Source organism: Dipodomys merriami, unplaced genomic scaffold (assembly GCF_024711535.1).
Source record: "Dipodomys merriami isolate MVZ:Mamm:240054 unplaced genomic scaffold, mDipMer1.0.p SCAF_90, whole genome shotgun sequence".
In the NCBI taxonomy this organism is placed as follows: domain Eukaryota; kingdom Metazoa; phylum Chordata; class Mammalia; order Rodentia; family Heteromyidae; genus Dipodomys; species Dipodomys merriami.
In genome coordinates this window covers 3,616,448-3,635,970 of record NW_027206513.1, presented here as the reverse complement: position 1 = coordinate 3,635,970, position 19,523 = coordinate 3,616,448, and the positions used below count along the sequence as shown (strand labels likewise).

Sequence of the window (19,523 nt, the reverse complement as noted above, 5' to 3'; positions counted from 1 at the left end):
GCTACTCCCCACTCCACCCCATCCCAGACCCAGACTCCAAGAGCAGCCAGGCCTCCCTACTCCCAAGCCACCGCTCAATCCCTCCCACATCTCATGGCTTGATTTGTGCATGTTCCCGCCCCACCATCTCACACCCCTCTCTCCTTGTTGTCTCCCTCCCTCCAGCAGATCCTCATTCACCCTTCGCCATAAAGCAGGAAACCCCGGAGCTATCCAGTTCTAGCTCCACCCCTTCCTCTTTATCTAGCTCCGCCTTTTTGGATCTGCAGCAAGTCGGCTGTGGGGGCCCAGCCGGGCCCTCGGTCCCGCCCTTCAATGCATTTCCCCATGCTGCCTCCGTGTACGGGCAGTTCACGGGCCAGGCCCTCCTCTCAGGTATGACTGGGAGGTCCCTCAAGGATTCTCAGGTATTGCAAGGGGAGGGAGGGAGGTCATCAGGGTCAGCCAAAGTCCCTTGGTTTGGGTCCAGCCTGGCTTTGGTCCCAAACTTGCCCAGCATCATACTATTCCCTAACTCCTCCAGGACTTTTTGGAGCTGCTAATGCCAAAGGGTAGTTCTCCATGTTGAGAAAGACAGGTGGCAACGGAAAGTGAGGTTTATTACTACATGAAAGGACAAGGATCCTAAGGCAAGGAACCAAGAGAGAATGCCAACTAGATGTCTCTTCCTTTGAGAACTGTCTCCAAAGATGCAGGTTTCTAGTGCCAAAGGGTATTCTCCCTGTCTATTGCTCCCCAACCCAACCATCTTGAGATACTAGAGCAAAGACCAGGGGAAGGTGGAGCAGGAAGAGCTGGTACAGAGACAACCCACAGTCACAAGGCACCTTGAAGTGAAAGTGTTTACAGAAGCCAGGTAACCCAGTGAAGAGCTACTCTCTTTGAGGTAGAGAACCCTGCCCCCAGAAAACTCTGGGACTTGAACCAGGAAAATTGAACCAGGAAAACACCATCTTGCCAGCCCAGAAGGACCACAGGTCCTTTGATTCAAGGTCATAGGTCCATTCTTAAAAGTGACTGCAATTCCTGTGTAGCATCTGGGATTTTTAAAAAATGTCATATGCATACCTGCATCTATGCAGGAAGCATTATGATGAAGATGGACACCCAGTGTGGGGGGCAGAGAGGCAGTGTTTAAGGATCTGAGACAAGGTAGGGGAAGTTGACTCAGAAATTGAAATCTCAACAGTATGAAGTCAGCAGCAGAGTTATTTTGACCAAAGTGATTAAAAGAGAAAAACCTGTAAAGAAAATGGGATGCAGGGCTGGGAAGATGGCTCAGTGGTAGAGCACTTGCCTTGCATGCATGAGGCCCTGGGTTCCATTCCTCAGCACCACATAAGCAAAAAGAAAAAAAGCTGGAAGTGGCGCTGTGGCTCAAGTGGTAGAGTGCTAGCCTTGAGCTGAAGAGCTGAGGGACAGCGCCCAGGCCAAGAGTTCAAGCCCCACGACCGGACCCAAAAAAAGGAAAAAAAAAATGGGATGCAGAGAGGGAAGGGCAATGCCTGCTGGGAAGGACAGCTTGGATTGTGGGGCATACTTGTGTGTCTTGTGGAAATGGTCTGAGCCCTGAGGTGAACCAAGTCAGAGGTGAACGTTTGGATGAAGCACATGATGTCAAGCGCAGTTTTTAAGTTAGTGTGTAGACTGAGAAAGAGGACAGAGAGCAGCTGGGAACTGGGAGACAGATCAGAACAACAGACAGGGTCTATGACATAAAGTTCTATTGAAACAGTCCAGGCAAACTCTGACCCTGAGGCCCAAATTTCTCATTATCACCCTTTTAAGGCTGCAGGATTCCCTGTCAACATGCAATCAATCAGAGTTAATGTATCCAATATCTTATCAGCTGTTAATTTAGTGAACATGCTTGTTCTGCAAGGCAGCTGCAGGATTGGGAGGTCATCCAACCTATAAGACAAAGCAACTAGCAGTAGATACCAGGTAGTCATCCAGACAGCAAGCAGCCAAATATACAGCATCAGCAAGTCCTCAGCCATATGACCCCAAATCAGGCCTCTAGAGTGCTAAAGGGTAGGTTCAAGCAACCATGTAGACTAGCCACAGCATTGGAGATTCAGCATAGAGGCCAGGAGGCTGAGTACCCTGGAATGGTGAGAGTAGGGTCCAGATAAGTATCCAGCAAGCAAGCCAAAGCTATAGTTCACAGCCAAGCCTAGTTCTCTAGCTCAAGGCTGATGATAGCTAGTGTCCATGATGAGTTCAGGACATCAGCCCTCGAGCTCCTTCCAGACTGGCCACCTGCCTGATACCATTGGTCAAGATTGAACGTAACTACTTAGTATATAGCTAAGCTCTGGTGGGAGGGCTAGGAGGAAATGCTAGGATGAGGAAAAATAGGAAGGGAATGAGCTCAAGAGCCTGGGGGCTATAAATCCATCTATAGGAGGGAGAGAATTACATTTGAAATAAGAAAAAGGAAGCAGAGACAAAATTATTCCTGGAAAATGTTGCAATCAAGGGGAAAGGAAGAAGGATCCTGGTTAGTTTTTATTTCATAATTAGTTCTAACGGATATGAACCTTTCTAGCTCTTCTCTGCTGTGTGACCCCATCAAAACCTTCCTCCAATACCCTGAAACCCCTTTAACCTGCTTCCTATTTCTCTCTATGTAATTTTTCTTAGTTCAGTTGAGTAACTGACTTTCTGAGGCTCAATTTATCCCAGTCAGTCAAGAAAGTGGAAACCATAGAGTTTGAGGAACAGTGAAATTCACCTAAGATTGCTGACAGTCCCCTTCAGATATTCCAAGGCAGATTCCCATACATGGGTCACAACTGTGACATCAAGGCTGGCCTTGTTCTGGCTGCTACAAGATTGACTCCAACTCAGGTCATCAGAAAGTTTGGAGAAAGTTAGGTTTTATCATCAAAGAGTCTAGTATCCTCCTCCATTCTTTTGTACAAATTATATTTAGGCCTGTCAAAGAGATTTCTGGGTTGCCATAAATTCTCCTTGCTAAGATAAGAATTGAAAAATGGCTACATAGAGGGCAGACATCAAAGAGGACAGATGAAATAGTCTGAACACCTCTACCCTCTGAATTCCTCTAGCTAATGGCTTTCTGGTCCTGATCTCTACCATTTAGAATATTTGCCAATAGATCTGGGTGCTTTAGTTTTCTTAGGGAATCATACTTCACAACCTATTAACTTGGTCCTAGGCCTCAGTTAACTTCTTTTAAAAATGCCTACACAGGAAATGTTTATGAATACAGAGGAGATGGAATTACCCCAGCAAGGATAAATTCATGATAAAGAGCTTCAATAAACTGAGAAGTAGGACTTTTAGACCATGATGATGTATCTCCAACCCACATCTTCTATAGTCTTGTTTCCAAGAAAGGTACAAGTCTCTTGGCTTTCTGGGGGAAAAAAAAACACATTTTTTCAGTGCTAGGGTTAGCTGGACAAGTATGCTACCACCAACTTTAGCCCAATAAATCATTTTTTTAAGGAATTGGAGTAGAGAGTCTTAAGACAGCTATGGTAGCAGTTTAGGTGAGAGCTATCCTGGAGAAAACTTTACTAGTAGTTTTTATAGGAAAACCAGGTATTTTTATTTATTTGTTTCTTTTTTGTTTTTTTTGTTTGTTTGTTTGTTTTTGTACCAGTCCTGGGGCTTGCACTCAGGGACTGGGTACTGTCTCTGAGCTTTTTTGCTCAAAGATAGCACTCTAGCCTCAGCTCTACTTTTGGATTTTTGGTGATTAATTTGAGCTAAGAGTCTCATGGGTTTTCCTGACTGACTTCAAACTGTGATCTCCAAATCTGGGCCTCCTAAGTAGCTAGGTTTACAGGTATGAGCCACTGGTGCCTGGCAGGACAAGGTTTTATAAAGAGAAATATTTAGGATTTTTCTTCAGTCATTTGATTCAGAAATTTACCCTGCTTTGAGAAAATCACATCGTTGATACCAGAATATAAGGAGAGCCCAATGATTTCCACTTGTAAGAACAATGTTGGGATTGAAGCACATGGGGTAGGATCCCAGTGGATACCATAGATTACGTTGGGGCCTAAAATGAGTATGTGTTCTGGAACTCTGCCTATTAAGCAACATAGCTCAGGAAGCTGCAGGATCAGGTGATGGAAAGTGACAGGATGAGGACAGGAGAGAGACGAGAGTGGCTACCAGAGCTGAAGGAGACCAGGAACATACTAGACCAGCACTAGCAAGTGACTGTCTTGAGAACCAAGACTCATATCCCATCACCCTTCCCCTAATCACAACAGATACAGAGACTGCCTCTGAATCCTTCTCAATACAAGGAAGCCTCTACCAAAGAAAGTAATATGAACCCAAATTACAGGTTCTCATCCTAAATCTCCTCCTGTGTCATGGAGAAATTCAGTGATTTGTCTTCCATAATCTGGCCTGATCTAGAGTTCCTCCTCTCCCCTGCCCCCTAGAAGTAGGAGGAAAGAAGAAAAAAGAAACTATTAGATCTGAGTCACTGTTCTCTTTCACTTCTCCCTGCCATGGCATCCATCCACTCCCTGTACTACCCTGAATTCCTGTTCTTAGAAACTTCAGATCACTCCTTCCCTCTCTTGACTGGCCAGGTAATTCACCTAGGATCAAGGGGACTGAGTTTGAGAGCTAAACACAGTATGGTCTTCTTCACATGCTCAGTAGTTACTGTGGTCTATCTTCTTTCTAATTCTCCCTCTCCCTCTAAATATATCAAAATTCTCTCTTCCATATTTATGTTTTCATGCCTTTCTGGGTTTTCCTGATGATCCTGTGTTATGTGAACAGAAGTGTAGAATTTCAATGGGTTCTATCCTGTTTGGTGCAGTACCAACTATGCCTGGAACCTTCAGTAGAAATCAAATAGAAGGTGGTGTTCAGATGTTTCAAAACTCCATACCATTTAAAATAAGAACACTGAAAACTCATTCTAAAGAGGATTTATTCTGTAAGGGCTCCACTAACATAATCAGTTCTAAAATGTATCCATTGCATTAATCAGTGTATATCTGAAGCATGAAACTCTGGGTTTGAATCATGCTGATAACCTCAGAGTAATAATAAGGTATGTAAGGTACTCTCATTCTCACCCTCCACCTATCATTTTGCATGTGAAGAAATGGTACATAAGTGGATAGTCAAAGGGTACACGGAAAATGAACATCTCTATGGCTATATCTCCCTGGACTCACCTGATCTTGGAAGCTAAGCCAGATTGTGCATAGTTAGTATTTAGATGGAAGAAAGTTAGAAAGTTAGCCATAAAAGCAGGATGAAGACCACAGATCCTCTAATTCCTATACTCTTTCTGAGAGGTGGGGGGGGCAAGGAAGTCGAAGAAGAGGAGGAAGAGGAGGAGGAGGAGGAAAGGAGGAAACTGAAGAGACAGGTCTTTTATTGATCCCCTAGCTCAGCTCCAAATGCCCTTCCCAGTCTATGCTTCATCACTTAATGCTTGGCCTAGATAGTTAGCACTTTTGTTGTCTGATGTATCCCTGAGTGCTTAGGAAAATGCACTATACATACTAGAAAAATACATTGTACAATAAGTATTTGTTGAATGAAATAATTGTGCTGGAGAAACTATAGGGAGAGAAGCATTTTAACATTAACAACTTGTAGAGTTTCATGGGCTATACCTTCCCATCCATCATGACTGGGTACCTTCAAGGCCCTGAGGTATGAAGGAGAGAATATATAGAGGGGTGGTGGAAGGGAGAAAAGTGGGATGAGAAGTACCACAGAGATGGTGGCTATGGTAAGTTGATGTACTAGGCTTACAGGCAACCTATTGGTCCTAAGGGAAAAACCAGCCCCATGAAGGTGGCAGAGGTCATAATCTCAAAGAATGGTCCTTAGCTCCCACTCCCACTGAGGACATATGACAATGTCTGGAATCTAGTGGGTAGAGCTGCTCAACATCCTGAAATTCACATGATGGTCCCACAGCATACAATTAACTAGCCTAAAATGTCAATATTATTCAGATTGAGAAACTGTGTGGGCGTCAGCAAGAACTAGGATGATGAAATAGCACATCATTCAAGCTGGAGCTTTTTGAGAGAAATATGACCATTATTTTATTATTAATATTTTGCCAGTATCACAGTATGAACTCGGGGCCTTGTGCTTGCTTAGCTTTCTTGTTCAGCAGACACTCTACTACTTAAGCCATTCCACCAGCTCTGCTTTTTGATGATTATGTTAGAGACAGAATCTCTGATTTTTCTGCCTGAGCTGAAACCTCAATCTTTCAGATCTAGGTCACTTGAACAGCTAGAATTACAGGCATGAACCACTGGTACCTGGTCAAAAATAATTATTATTAATAAGCATGCTGGGACAGTTGTCACCTATTGGACAGACCTAGACAAACTAAAATCCTTAAGTGAAGCAGATTCTGGTCTGTATCCACAGAAAATAGAGATGATGGAAGAGAACATACCAGGGGTCCTGGCAGTTGGGCAGGAAGTACATGGGGAGAGGATAATCAGGTCAGGTTGGTATCCTAAATGGAGACTTTAGGCTTTCTCTTCCTGATGTGAACACATAGAGACAAGAAGATGGGATTTAATTTCTAGAACTGCCTTGGTATCTCCAAATGTGGGTATGGCTCAAAATTATAGACAAAGGGAGATCAGTGTTTTGCTGCAAAAAAAAAGTTTAGAAATGTATTTGAGACTGGGCACCAGTGGCTTATGTCTATAAACCTAGCTGCTTAGAAAACTGAGATTTGAAGATTTAGGTTCAAAGCCAGCCCAAGTACCAAAATCTAAGAGACTCTTATTTCCAATTAACCAACCAAAAGATGGAACTAGAGGCACTGCTTAAGTGGCAGAGTGCCAGCTGTAAGTGCAAAAGCTAAATGAGAATGTGAGGTCTTGAGTTCAAGTCTCAGTACTGGCAAAAAAGAAAATAATGTATATAGTTCATAGTCATGTGAAAGCTACATATCTCTCATCCTTTTAGGTCAGGGACAGCCAATAGGTTTCATGTCACTTGTATCTCTGATAAATTATATCCACCTAGAAGATATAGAAACCCCCTCACTGGCCCAGTGGAAAATGGTATGATGGTTGAATCAGTATCTATTCCAGGATCAAAAAAGGGAAGTAATAAGCAGAGGGCCACACATCTGTCATCTGTTTCCAGGATCTGATTCTTGGTTCTCTTAGAACTGGTACTTTCTGAGGAAAGAGATGCTTTGAGTCAAGTGGCTTCTGGTTATTTTAGGCCATTGATGCCTATCACTATGCTGGGCAAGGGAACCAAGATTCAAAACACATATTTATGTAAATAAAACCACTGGAGACCAGAAAATAAAAGAAGACTGCACTAATAGCACTGAGAGCCCTTCTAGAGGAGACAAGGACCTGGGTTTAGAGGGAAGAGAGATGATTTGGGGAATGGCCTTGGAGGGCTTGGGAATGGCTGAAAGAAGATTTGCTAAAGCTCGTTGAGTGAGAAGATAAGCATGGGAACCCTCTACACTGATAACTCTGTTGTATTTTTTCAGGGCGAGAGATGGTGGGGCCCACGCTACCCGGATACCCACCCCACATCCCCACCAGTGGACAGGGCAGCTATGCCTCTTCTGCCATTGCAGGCATGGTGGCAGGTAAGAGGAGGGATTGGCAGGAGAAGGAACATTATGAAAGGAAGTGTTGAAAGAAGGGGTTGGGCAAAAGAGGAAAGAGATAGGTTGAGACCTGTCCATAGGCCCAATTCATAGCTTCAATTCAAGGGCATCAAATAATGGACCAAAGAAATACTTTCTTGCAAACACCATGCGAAAATGCCCCAGTATCATTTTGGCTCTTTAACTTGCATCAGCTCAGCCTCCTTCCAAGATCATCCATATTATCCACCATGATGAAAAGGATGGGCTGGGGCAGACCTGGGTTCAATTCCAAGCTTTTACTTCTTTCTACTTTTTTCACTGACTTAGTGAATACTAATGGAGTATGTGGAGGGACTGGTCAAATAGATGAGCCATAGGTGAGACTGGTCCTCATGCAGTTGATTTAACTGATTTAACTGATGAATCTCAGTTAACCCCATCTGTAAGATCTGAATACAATGACTGACATTCTCTTTTGCATCCTCAACTCTTGCAATTCTGCATGAGAAGGTTCAGGTTCTAGGTACTGAGGGTACCATAGAGTATGAATATCTCTCTATCCTCATTTGAATTGTCAGGAGCCCTACCTGCCAGTCATTTGGTTTTCTTTGTCTGTAATTATCACCCAATGGTAACCTAGGAGGACAAGTTCTAGACAAATGAAGAGGATGGTGGTAGTTTCTTTGCTAAAGTCTCTTTTAGAAGCCAGATTGGAAAAACACTGGGATAGATAGAGTAGATCTTACACATTTCCACTTCACAGATAGGCCCTGGAGTGGTCTGGAGCTCACAGAAGAGGCTCTAATCTCAGGGTATGTTTGACCCCTGTGCAACCCAGGAAACAGTCTCCCTGGCTCTGGCCTAGAAACTTGTACATTCACCCAAGCCTGCTTCCCTTGGCAGGGGTTAATGTTTGCCAGCCACCCACTCTGGGTACCCTGTGCAGAGGCAGGTGGGCTGGGCTCTCCTGGGCAGAAGGAAGGGAGGGAGAGAGAATGAGGGAGGGAAGGAGGCTCTGCTCCCTGGGAACCTGCTGAGCTGGCACTTGTTGCTGCACGTTACCGTGGCAATGTGCTTAATGCAGCGTTGAAAATACAGAATACTGACTCCTCTCTCCCTCCTGGCCCCGGACTGCCTCCCTCCCTCCTTCCTCTTCTGGAGCGTGAAATGAGATTGGTCAAGATAAAAAAGGAAAAGATTCGGTTATTTTTTTAAGAGTGTGGATAATGGGGCCTCTCAATCAAAATCCCAAGCTTCAGTCTCCCCCTCCCCTCCCCTTCTAGTCCTTCTACCTTCCCCTGCTGCCTGCTTAGAGGAGGAGGAAGAAACATAAAGGCAAGGCTTTTCTCTTAATTATGAATCATTCCTTGAGGGCAGGCCCAGGGCAAGGGGTTCCTGAGGCCAAAAGTTGACCTGTGAGGTAGCTGAAAGGCATGGGCCTCTCATCAAAGGCCCCCAGGTTGTTTCCAGAAAGGCCTAAGCCAGAGCAACTGCAATGAAGAAACACACATACACAACTACCACACAGACTGTAAGTGGATTGCAAAAGAGAGGGGTCTTGTCTTACATAGAAGATAGCTTTCCAGTAAGTTTTCATAAGATGCAGTTCTATTCACCTGGCTCCTAGGGAAGCCTTTGTGCAAATGAATTCCTGCAGATTGTTTTTGCAGGAAAATTCTATGTCCATCTCTTACCATCCTATGGTATCCCAGTTGATAGAATGAGGACTTCCTCAATTGAAGTCAATAAATTCAAGGAGCACCAACTGCATACCTGTAGGTACATAATAATGCTTAAAGTTAGTCATATCAATGACATTCTCCAATTAATTATGGAAAGGAAGAGGTGATCATTTATTATGCCCTTTGCATGCCTGGCCTTTCATACATACTTTAGTTCCCACTTAATCCTTATCATAAGATTGGGGAAGGGTTGATGATAACTAGTTTCACAAAACAAATAAAAATAACTGGGGCTAGAAAAGTAAAATGGTATACTCAAGGTCATAACAATACTAAGTGGCAGAGGGATTCAAACACAGGCCCTTGAATTTCAAATCTGGGGATGTTTCTGCTTCATCACACTGCCCTCCCTACCCCTGATTATATCAGAAATAAAGATGCAAGTTTTGGGTAAATAGACCAAAAAGGGCCAGAACACAGTCTCTTGTCTGTTCATTCTTTGTGCTTTCAATCTCTGTCCCTCTGTTTCTGACTCTGTCTCTATCTCTGTCTCACTTTCTCCCCTACTTCTTTCTTCCCTGTCTTCTCTCCTCTACCCTTCACTCTCTTTCCCTTCCTACCTCTCCCCTTCTTTTCCCTTCCTTCCCTTTCCCTCGCCTCTCTTCCCCTCTCTTTTCTCCTTCTCTCTGATTCTGGCCTCCCTAATGCAGTTAACAACTCATAGCAATGCAAAACTATAATCACAGTTCCAAAGACAAGGATCCAACCAAGCATCTATCCATCCTTCTATCTACTTTTTTTTTTTTGGTGTCCTGGGATTTGACACTGCCAACATTTGCACTTGCTAGACAGGTACTTTTTCAGTAGAGTAATGACTCTAGTCCTTTTTGCTTTCATTACTTATTGAATAGGAGCTCACTTTTGTTTAGGTTGGCCTGGTTTAGTTTTCTTACATTTCTGGACTGACAGGTACATGCCATTGTGCCCACTATGGTTGAGCTAATAATACTCCTTAATCTTTTGTCTATGCTAGCCTCAAAGTGAAAACCTCCTGATTTCTCAACCTCCTGAGTAGTTAGGATTGCAGGCATGGGCCACTACACTTGGCCTTCTATTCTATTCTGTTTTTAACCCATCTTTTCCATCTGTCTTTCTTTCTGCATGTTTATCCACCCACCTATTCTTCCCTCTCTCCTTCTATCCACCTTTCTATCCATCTTTCCATCCATCTATTCTTCTATCTATCTGCTGATTTCTTTTGGGGGGGGGGTCCGGTCTTGGGGCCTGGGCACTATCCCTCAGCTCTTCAGCTCAAGGCTAGCACTCTACCACAGCACCACTTCCGGCTTTTTTTTTTCTTTTTGATTATGTGGTGCTGAGGAATCGAACCCAGGGTCTCATGCATGCAAGGCAAGCGCTCTACCACTGAGCCACCTTCCCAGCCACATCTGCTGATTTTCCATATATCTATCACTTCTCCTACTCATCTTTCTGACCACCTGTCTTTAATCCACATTGTATCCATCCTTATACCCTTATATCTATTTGCCACTTTTTCCTTAACACATACTAGTAGGGATCTAGTAAGGATCTGGTGGCACAGTATATATAAGGTATGTTCCTCTTATTTACTATCTACTATTAGAAATAAATGGACAATGAACAAGTTAATAAATGGGTAAGTGTAATATCAGATTGTGATAAGTATGAGAAGACAATAAAACGTGATTATGCAATAAAGAGCCACAGGGAGAAGAGATAAATGCTTTAGATTGAGTGATAAGGGGAGGCCTTTCTAATAAGTTGTTCAAAGTGGTCAGCCAAGTGATAAACTGGTGCTGACCATCCCTGGCCCAAAAGAACAACAAGTACAAAGGCCCTAAGGCAGGAAGGAACTAATTTAGTATGATAGCACACTGAAAGGAGGTGAATATTTTTGAAGAATAGAGAACAGTTGAGGAAAGGACTACAAGGTAAGATTTTGGTAGAAGCAAGGTCAACTGTTAAAATGCCACTCAGGCTTCTGAGAAAATGGATTACAGACCACCAACAGAAAGCACAGGTACCAAATAGATGATACAGTAATTCTTCCAGGAGATGCTGGTGGCACAGACTATAGAAGTAGCAATGAAGGAGGAGAAGAAAGACACTGATGAAATGTTTGGGTGGTAGATCTACAGATTTATCACAAATTTATCTGCTGATAAATTTGCTATATTGGTGAAGAAAAAATAGATGAATTGTGTTATTACTCATAGCGTTGAGGCTTAAGAAAGTCAATAGACAATAAGTATACATGTGGGAGAACAGGAGAAAAAGAGTTGTAGTACATCGTAGGTCAAAATCAAGTTCTATTAGGCCATGTTAGGATATAAATACCTACTAAACTCCCATCTTACAATGTCAGTAGGCACATGATACTTCTGAAGTCAGCAAAGGACCCTGGCTAGAGTATAAGTTTCCACTATGGTACAAAGTTAATATTCATCGCCAAAGGATTAGACAAAGGAGGATATGAATGGGGATTCATAGAAAGCCTTCAAAGCAAGAGTTCTAGCATAAAAATAAACCAGCAGAGGACCCATCAAATTATGAAGCAAACTGCAAGATGGCCTCCAGAATCATAGAGGAATGAGACTAAGAGAGCTAAGAAGTGAGAGAACTGTGGACACGAAGGTGACCATTGGAATGATCATATTAGAGATCATGGGGATTTGGTCAACATTGGTGTGATTAGAAGAAGATGGAAGATGAAGGCAGACCATGGGACAAAGAAAGAAAAAGGTAGCTGAAGAGAATGTGGAGTTTGGAAGGGGATTTTTAAGAATTGAAGAATTTGAAGGGCTTAATGAGTTAGAAAGCAATAGACTATTGAAACAGAAAGAGTGGATAATTGTAAGGGCTACCTGGAAAGGTGAGTGGGTAGAATTGGCCTTCCATAGGCCTAAGGACATTCCATGCTCTATGCTGTACAGAGATTGGTAGATTTGGTGGTAAGGAGATGCCACACCTAAGGGTTTATACTGCCTTCAAGCCCCATTCCCTACCGTAGACTTTCATGTGGTTGGGGCAGTCAGGTATGCAATTTGTGCTGAATAAATGAATAAATGTATAGATGAAAGAATATATAAATAGTGACAAAGTGAGAGAGCAAACACATTGTATTTTCTATCTCTCTTCCTTGTCCTTTAAACTTGTGTTCAGTGTTAGGTAAGGTCAAATAAAAGTTTATTGCCATATAGCTAATGCAGAACTAGCCTTCTCCCAAGGATCACTGCAATGGGAGTGGAGTAAATCAGTTGTAAACAGGGGCTGTTTCCTCTGTGGGTTTTGAGCAAGTCTTGGTGTTGGACATGGGAGTCAGCTTCTAGTTCAAGCTCTAACTAAAAATATGGCCTTGGGCAAAAATCTTCCTTTTCTGCACAGCAGTTTGTTCATTTCAGTGAATGGTTGAATTAGATCATTTCTTAGATTTTTTTCTGTTTCCTCTTTGTTTCTTGTCTTCATACTTTGCCCTTCTGTGCTTGGCTTAGTCCCTTCCCCTAGGGAACTTACTGTTTTCTCACTGTGATTTGCTGCCTATTTTGGACTGCCTAGATTCAAAGGATCTAGTAGCCTTCCTCTGCCTCAAGCTCTAACAAATGCCTATGTCTTTGCAAGAAATTAACCCCAACTGGTGGCATGAGTTATTGAGCCTCAATTGAACTTTAACGCTTGTTTCATGAGAAAATAATAACAATTAAATATTTATTAAATGCTATTTATATTCTAAGCATGGGACTAAACATTTCGTATATATTATCTCAGTAATTGTCACTGCATGAGATAGGAACAGTAATCAGCCCCATTTGACAGACACGAACAAAAGCTCAGAGAGGCTCAGTGACTTATCCAAATTTACCCAACCAGGAGGTAGGGGATTTTACTTCAGATTAGTTGGCTGCAGAGCCAGAGAGTTTCAAACTTTACTTCCAAAGAGTCTATGGAAGAGACAAGGAGCCTAAGAAAGTACTTAGCTCACATTTGAGATGAGTTTTTCAAAGACTATGTGGACACTCATTGGCTTTCAAAAGTGGCAGGAACCTGGCTTTGTAAATGAAATTATTGAATGTGCATAGAGAATTATCTGAAATTTAAGTCGAGTTCTTTTTTGTACAATTTTTATTGTAAAAATGCTGTACAGAGGGGTTACAGTTACATGAGCAAGGTATTGAATATATTTCTTATTGAACATTGTTGCCCCCTCCTTTGTTTTCCCCCTACCATCCCTTCCCTCCCACCTCCACAGTGCTAAGATCAAGTTCTGCTCTACCATTTGACACTGTAATTTGAGGCAAATTACTCACTCAGTCTATACTCTACTTTTCTTTTCTATAAACTGACAATATGGAAAATATGTCATAGAATGGTTATAAGAATAAAAGGGCTTTGTAAACTTTAAGCTGCATACTAAGTACCAAAAGTAGCTGTGGTGGTCAGCTTAACTTTGTCAATGTTGTAATACAAGGGAATGCTTAAGTGATTTGGGTTTTTTGTTTGTTTGTTTTTGGTAAATAAATCTTGGGAAACTCAAGATCCTATTCAGAGAAGGAGGTAATCTGATCTACTTAGTGGTTAAATTCATATACTGAATTTTCTTAAGGTAAGAACAAAGTCACAGAACAAGCCCAAGAAAATATAACCTCCTCCAGTGTTTCATACTCTCCAGGATCTTCCCATCTTTCCTATCCTTGATTCTCAGCACCTTCTCATACCCACACCATAACACACACACACACACACACACACACACACACACACACACACACACACACTCACACACACAACAAATTTATACTTAGAAAGACTTAGAAAGTTCTTGTTTCGGCTGCTATTCCCTTCCCTTCTTTGTGCTTCCACTCCCCCGTGTGATATTCCCTATCTCTACCATGGGTCCCTCTGGAAACTCTCTTCTACAGAAGGTTCAGGAAGTAGGTAAAGACCCCAGATCACAGCACAGCTTCCACCCTACACTGGACCCTCCAGCTTCTGCAGATCCCAGAACCTCAGTTTCTTTATCTGGAAAATAGGATAGTAATGATGTCTGACTCCTGGGACTCTTTTGAGGGCTATAGTGCCTCTAGTGCCTGGGGAAATGGACACTGGAGTTCCCAAAAAACAATGGAGAAGTCACCTGTGCTCTACAATCCCTGCCCTGGTTTCACTTGCCTCCACCCTGTGCCACACTTATCCCTGGGCTCATCCACCTCCAGCCATGGAGACCCTATTCCTGACCCCCACCGCTGTATGACTGCCAACAGCCTCACAGGCCTCTACTTTTGTGCTCCCAACAGGAAGTGAATACTCTGGCAACACCTACAGCCACACCCCCTACTCCTCCTACAGCGAGGCCTGGCGCTTCCCCAACTCCAGCTTGCTGAGTAAGTCCCTGGGGCTGTTCAAGTTTTCTGCTGGGCAGGGTAGGAGGGGAACAAGACCAGACAAAAATGTGTTTATAGCTGGGATGCACTAGGCTAGATGGAGACTTGTTATTTATTTGGGGAGGGGGGAGCAGCACAGAAGGCTAGAGACTTTATGACTTCTGTTCCCTTTAGGTCTTGAAAGCCATGTTTGTTTGTTTGTTTGTTTGTTTTTTCTTCTGCTGCTGGGGCTTGAAGTCAAGGCCTGGGCATTGGCCTTTAGCTTTTTTCCTTCAAGGCTGGAGCTCTATCACCAGAGATACATCTCCACTTCTGGCTAGTTAATTGAAGATAAGAGTCTCTGACTTTTTGTCCTGGACTGGCTTCAAACCATGATTCTCAGATCTCAGCCTCTTGAGTAGCTAGGATTATAGGCCTGAGCTACCAGCAGCTGGCTAATCTTTTTGAGTGTGTAAGATTTAGAGTTCCCGCCTCCAAAGACAGGGGAACTTAGAAGGCAAGGAAGGACTCAAGAAAAGCCTAAGACAGGTCCCCTGACCTGTAAAGGCTTATAACCCACAGCAGCAAATACTGGCTCAAGGACACCCCGAAGACATGCCAGTTGATTTCCTTTATAAGAGCTGATTTCAAGATGCCATTCTGTGGTCCCCATTAACCATCTAAGTGGGTCACAAATAATCATGATTCAGCAGTAAAAGTCTTACTCAGCAATTCTTATTCCATCCAGTTCTCCGTATTTGGCTTGAGAAAACAGCATTTAAGGCACAGGCCAGAAAGTTGAGTGTCAGTGTCAATGAGCTTGGAGGCTACTCTTCACCTGTCTTTTGTCCTGGGACCTAGTCTGGATAGAGAAAAGTCTTCAAGAAAGCAAGTCCACATATGGGGAACTTGAGGGATTCCACTAGTACACCTTCTGAAGTGGTGGCTTTGGGAGTATCAGAACAGACCTTAATCCCAGAGAACCAGTGACCCAAGGACACCATTGCAAGCTAGCTGAACTGTACATTCCCTAAGACCTTCCTTCTCTAGTTGTTATATCCTGGTATTCCAGACTAGAAGGGTGGCCAACATGGACTGTGTTTGCCAGATGCTTACAAGAACAAGACAGAGAGGACAAGGGCAATGAGATGTGTGGGGCTCTGGGAACCACCCTGCTGAGCCTCCCTAGGCTGCCCACCCAGTAGGTGTGCAGAGCCTGCTAGGAAGTCCTTAAGCCCAGACTGATGAATCTCAATCCTAGTCTAACCTGTTACTGTTTGGGCAAGGCCAGGGAGAAGCCCAATAACCTCCAGTGTACTTGGCTCTTGGGGTTCCATATATAACTATTTTCTGTTACCCTTTTCCAGTAGTCAGGGTGTTGAAGGCCAAAATAGCCAGGATTGGAGTGGGGGAAAGACAGAGAGCAAGAAGCCACCATTCTCTTCTGGCCAGAAATTCAAAGGTGAGGCTAGAGAAGGGAGAAACAAGGCTGGAGAGTAGTTAATCTTTGATGATCAGGTAGGCAACACATAAATGATTAACACATGCTGTCCTATAGGTCAGCAGATGTAGGGAAGGCTGTGGGGCAATTTCCTCCTCTGACCAACAATGTTGTTGTTATTTTTTTTAACATGTCCAGGTTCTCCATATTATTACAGCTCCACATCAAGGGCAGGTGCACCACCCACCCCTGCCACAGCCTTTGACCATCTGTAGTTGTCATGGGGACAGTGGGAGTGACTGGGAAACAGGAGGACTCAGCTTGGGACAAGCCCTTCAATCATACAAAGGAATCTTTATTTATTACATGAAAAATAACGACAATTCCAGCATTGCGACTCACTCCCTGTGTGGTTAATGAACCATGAATGACAAGATGACCTTGGAGAAGGTTGAACTGTCCTCTAAAATTCCATGATGATGGGCAGAAGTTCCAGAGAGAGAACCAGTTTATTACTAAAGAGACCAAATTGGTGGAGAAACATGCTCAGGCTGATGCCCACCACAAAAAAAAAAAGGAAGAGGAAAGAAGAGGGAGCATGAAGAGCATGAGGGGGTTGCAAATGGGCTAACAATTGCACAGTGGCCCTTGTGTGTATCTATCATCAACACCACTCTAGCAATCTTGACAGTAGTAAGCAAGTCCTTTGTCCCACAATTCATACCCTGGGCCAAGGCTTTCCATTACTCACTAAGAGTCACCACTTTCTGCCTCCTGCCACCTTCTTCAGCTCAGTTTGCTTGGATCTGCCTACACCTCCCTCCTGGGCATGAGGAAAGGCTGGCCAAGTCCATCAGAAACTCCGGCTGCCTGCTGACCTTCCCTTTGCTTGCTGCTGTGAACTTACAAGCACCAACCAGCCTCTCTTCCAGTAGATTGCGTTGGCTGCTGACAGCAACCAGATCAGCCAAAAGTAACTGGAGACAGCAATTCCAAAGATCCATGGCCTTTGGGAGGTACAGTGCAGCTCTGCCAAGGGCAGAGCTAGGCAGAATGGTGGGGACTTACTTCCCCTTCCCAACTGCTCCTACCAAATCAATGTGTTGTCTGCAGCTCCAGCCCACACAGCCACTGAAGAGACCTTGAGGCTGCTGGAGCTAATAATGAGGTCCCCTCTCTAGCCCCTGCAGTTTGTTCCCCCACAGCCTGACTGTAAATACTGTAAATGAAGCTCTGTTTAGGTCAAGCTTTCTTCTTTCCATTCCCCATATTTTGGCTTCCAAGTGAATCATCTCCCTACTGTGTTGGGCTTTTCTCCTTGATCCTTCTTTCTTTTCTAAAAACAACCCACCATTGCCAAATGACTCAATAAACCATTACTCTTTATCTCAGGCTTTGAGGTTGACTGGAGAAGGAAGTACCATAGGGTTGAGGCTTCCTCCTGAGCTCAAAGCTGAGTGGCTGAAAAGTCACTTGGGAGCTTTGGGTGTAAAAGGACCTTCTATTATCCCATAGCCCTGAGGTAGCATTCTTCCTCTGTCCTTAGTAGATGTCCAACACAGGGTAAATCAGTTATTTCAAGCTTTGAGGTTTTGCATTCTTTAAATATGAGCATGAAACAAGCATGTGGCACTGGCCCATCATGTACTCCCCATAAGCAATTACTGTTAGTATTAAAACAGGATGTCAGAGAATCAGTGGCCTTGATTGTGGAATGATCCAGGAGTAGCTACAAACTGGGACATCTCTTATGGACCTCATAGTGTTGGAGGATGAAAGGGAAAAGACTAGGCTCTCTTGTGTGCCCGCCTGATGTGGGAGGGTGTTATGGAAGCTAAGTTGGAGTCAGCAACAGTTTACATATTAGGGAACTGGTGCTCAAGTTAATATGGATACCTGGGCAGATAATTGATGGAAGAAAGGATCTTTATCCTACCAAGGGACCCCCCCCCAAGGTGGGGAAGACAGAGTGTAGAGACAAGGCTGTTATCTTCTTAGGTCTCCCATAAACATAGAAGCTCATGGGCAGGGGTGGCTTGACAATAGTTGTATCATAAGGGGAACCCTCCTGTGAAGCATTTGAAATGAGGCTCATTCTCTAGCAACAGTGCTTCCCTCTTGCTTGAGCTTGGCAGTAGGATGCTAAAGCCAGTTTGTTTGTTTTTTTGTTTGTTTGTTTTGGTCAGTCATGGGGTTTGAACTCTGGGCCTGGGCACTGTCCCTCAGCTCTTCAGCTCAAGGCTAGCACTCTATCATTTGAGCCACAGCGCCACTTCCGGTTTTCTAGTGGTTTATTGGAGATAAGAGTCTCATGGGCTTTCCTGCTCAGGTTAGCTTTGAACCATGATCCTCAGAACTCGGCCTCCTGAGTAGCTACGATTACAGGCGCCCAGCCTAAAGACAGTTTTATCTGAGGCTCTTCATGACCTTGCACCTAAGTTCCTAAATGCCTTAAGAAAACCTCCCACTCAAGAATTCTTTAAGATGTGTAGGGTCACCAAAAACGTGGACATCAATTCTTTGCATTCACATATAAAACCCTTCTAGGAATACTGTGTGCCCATGGCACACCCTCTCCAAATGATTTGGTTGTATTTTTAATGAGGTGACCTTGGCACAAAATTCACCTTCCTTTCTCTTAAATTGGTTATCCTAGGACACTCATCTCAGAGCAGATGTTGGGTGACTGTGTGGTATGACCACAAGGACTAGGTTTTGGCTAGACCCCATGTGGATAAGTCATCCAAGGATCCAAGATGAAACTATAGATCATTTGAGGTTCAGAAAATATAGTCATCACCATCAATGTTGCCAGAGAGAAATGATTATGAGGTACCTCAGCACTGGGTGTGATGTTGTAAGTTAGGTGGGCTATGAAAAGAACACAATACAAAAAAAAAAAAAAAAAGGATGTGAGGACAAGGATAGGGACTTGTGGGAAGTGGTAGGAATTGCGCTGGAAGGCCAATCTGCCCTGGGAGCGTGAGGGAAGCATCTGTGGATGGCTGAATTTGAAAGCAACTGATTTACTGTGCAGGAAGTCAGAAGCCCTGGTTTCTGAGGGGTTGGTGGGAGTGGTATTTGTTGCAGAAGTGGGAATGAGGTCTGAAACATTCCCATTGTACTAAGGGCTCTTTGTACAGACACCCCCATTGCAACTGCTCCTAGACTAACCTCTTTCACTGGCCTACGTGAAAAGACCTGAGCTTTCTAGGCAGCTCTTTCTGGTCTATCACATGCCTCATGACCTGCTCTTCCTAGCACTGACAGAGCAGACTGTGGCATGGTTCTAATGAAAGGACCCTGCCTCCCACAAAAATTGCTTCCCTGTGTCTCTTGTTTGTCCATTCTTTTTTTCCATCTTATTTTCTTATTCCATTCTCTCT

General features: G+C 43.7%; 1 protein-coding gene across 10 annotated transcripts in view; it reads left to right on the top strand.

Moving 5' to 3' along the window:
• Positions 1 to 16,507, top strand: part of Pax8 (paired box 8) — a 59,275-nt gene extending 42,768 nt beyond the window's left edge. For 3 of the 10 annotated variants that reach the window (XM_070013269.1, XM_070013266.1, XM_070013265.1), the window contains 4 exons: positions 166 to 375; positions 7,511 to 7,612; positions 14,631 to 14,717; positions 16,336 to 16,507. In XM_070013269.1, coding sequence (XP_069869370.1) covers positions 166 to 375; positions 7,511 to 7,612; positions 14,631 to 14,717; positions 16,336 to 16,412 — 476 coding nt within the window. In that variant the 3' untranslated portion in view covers positions 16,413 to 16,507. The remainder of the gene's footprint in view (positions 1 to 165; positions 376 to 7,510; positions 7,613 to 14,630; positions 14,718 to 16,335) is intronic. The other 7 variants (XM_070013268.1, XM_070013267.1, XM_070013271.1 and 4 more) reach the window with 4 other exon arrangements.
• The last annotated feature ends 3,016 nt before the right edge of the window (positions 16,508 to 19,523 follow it).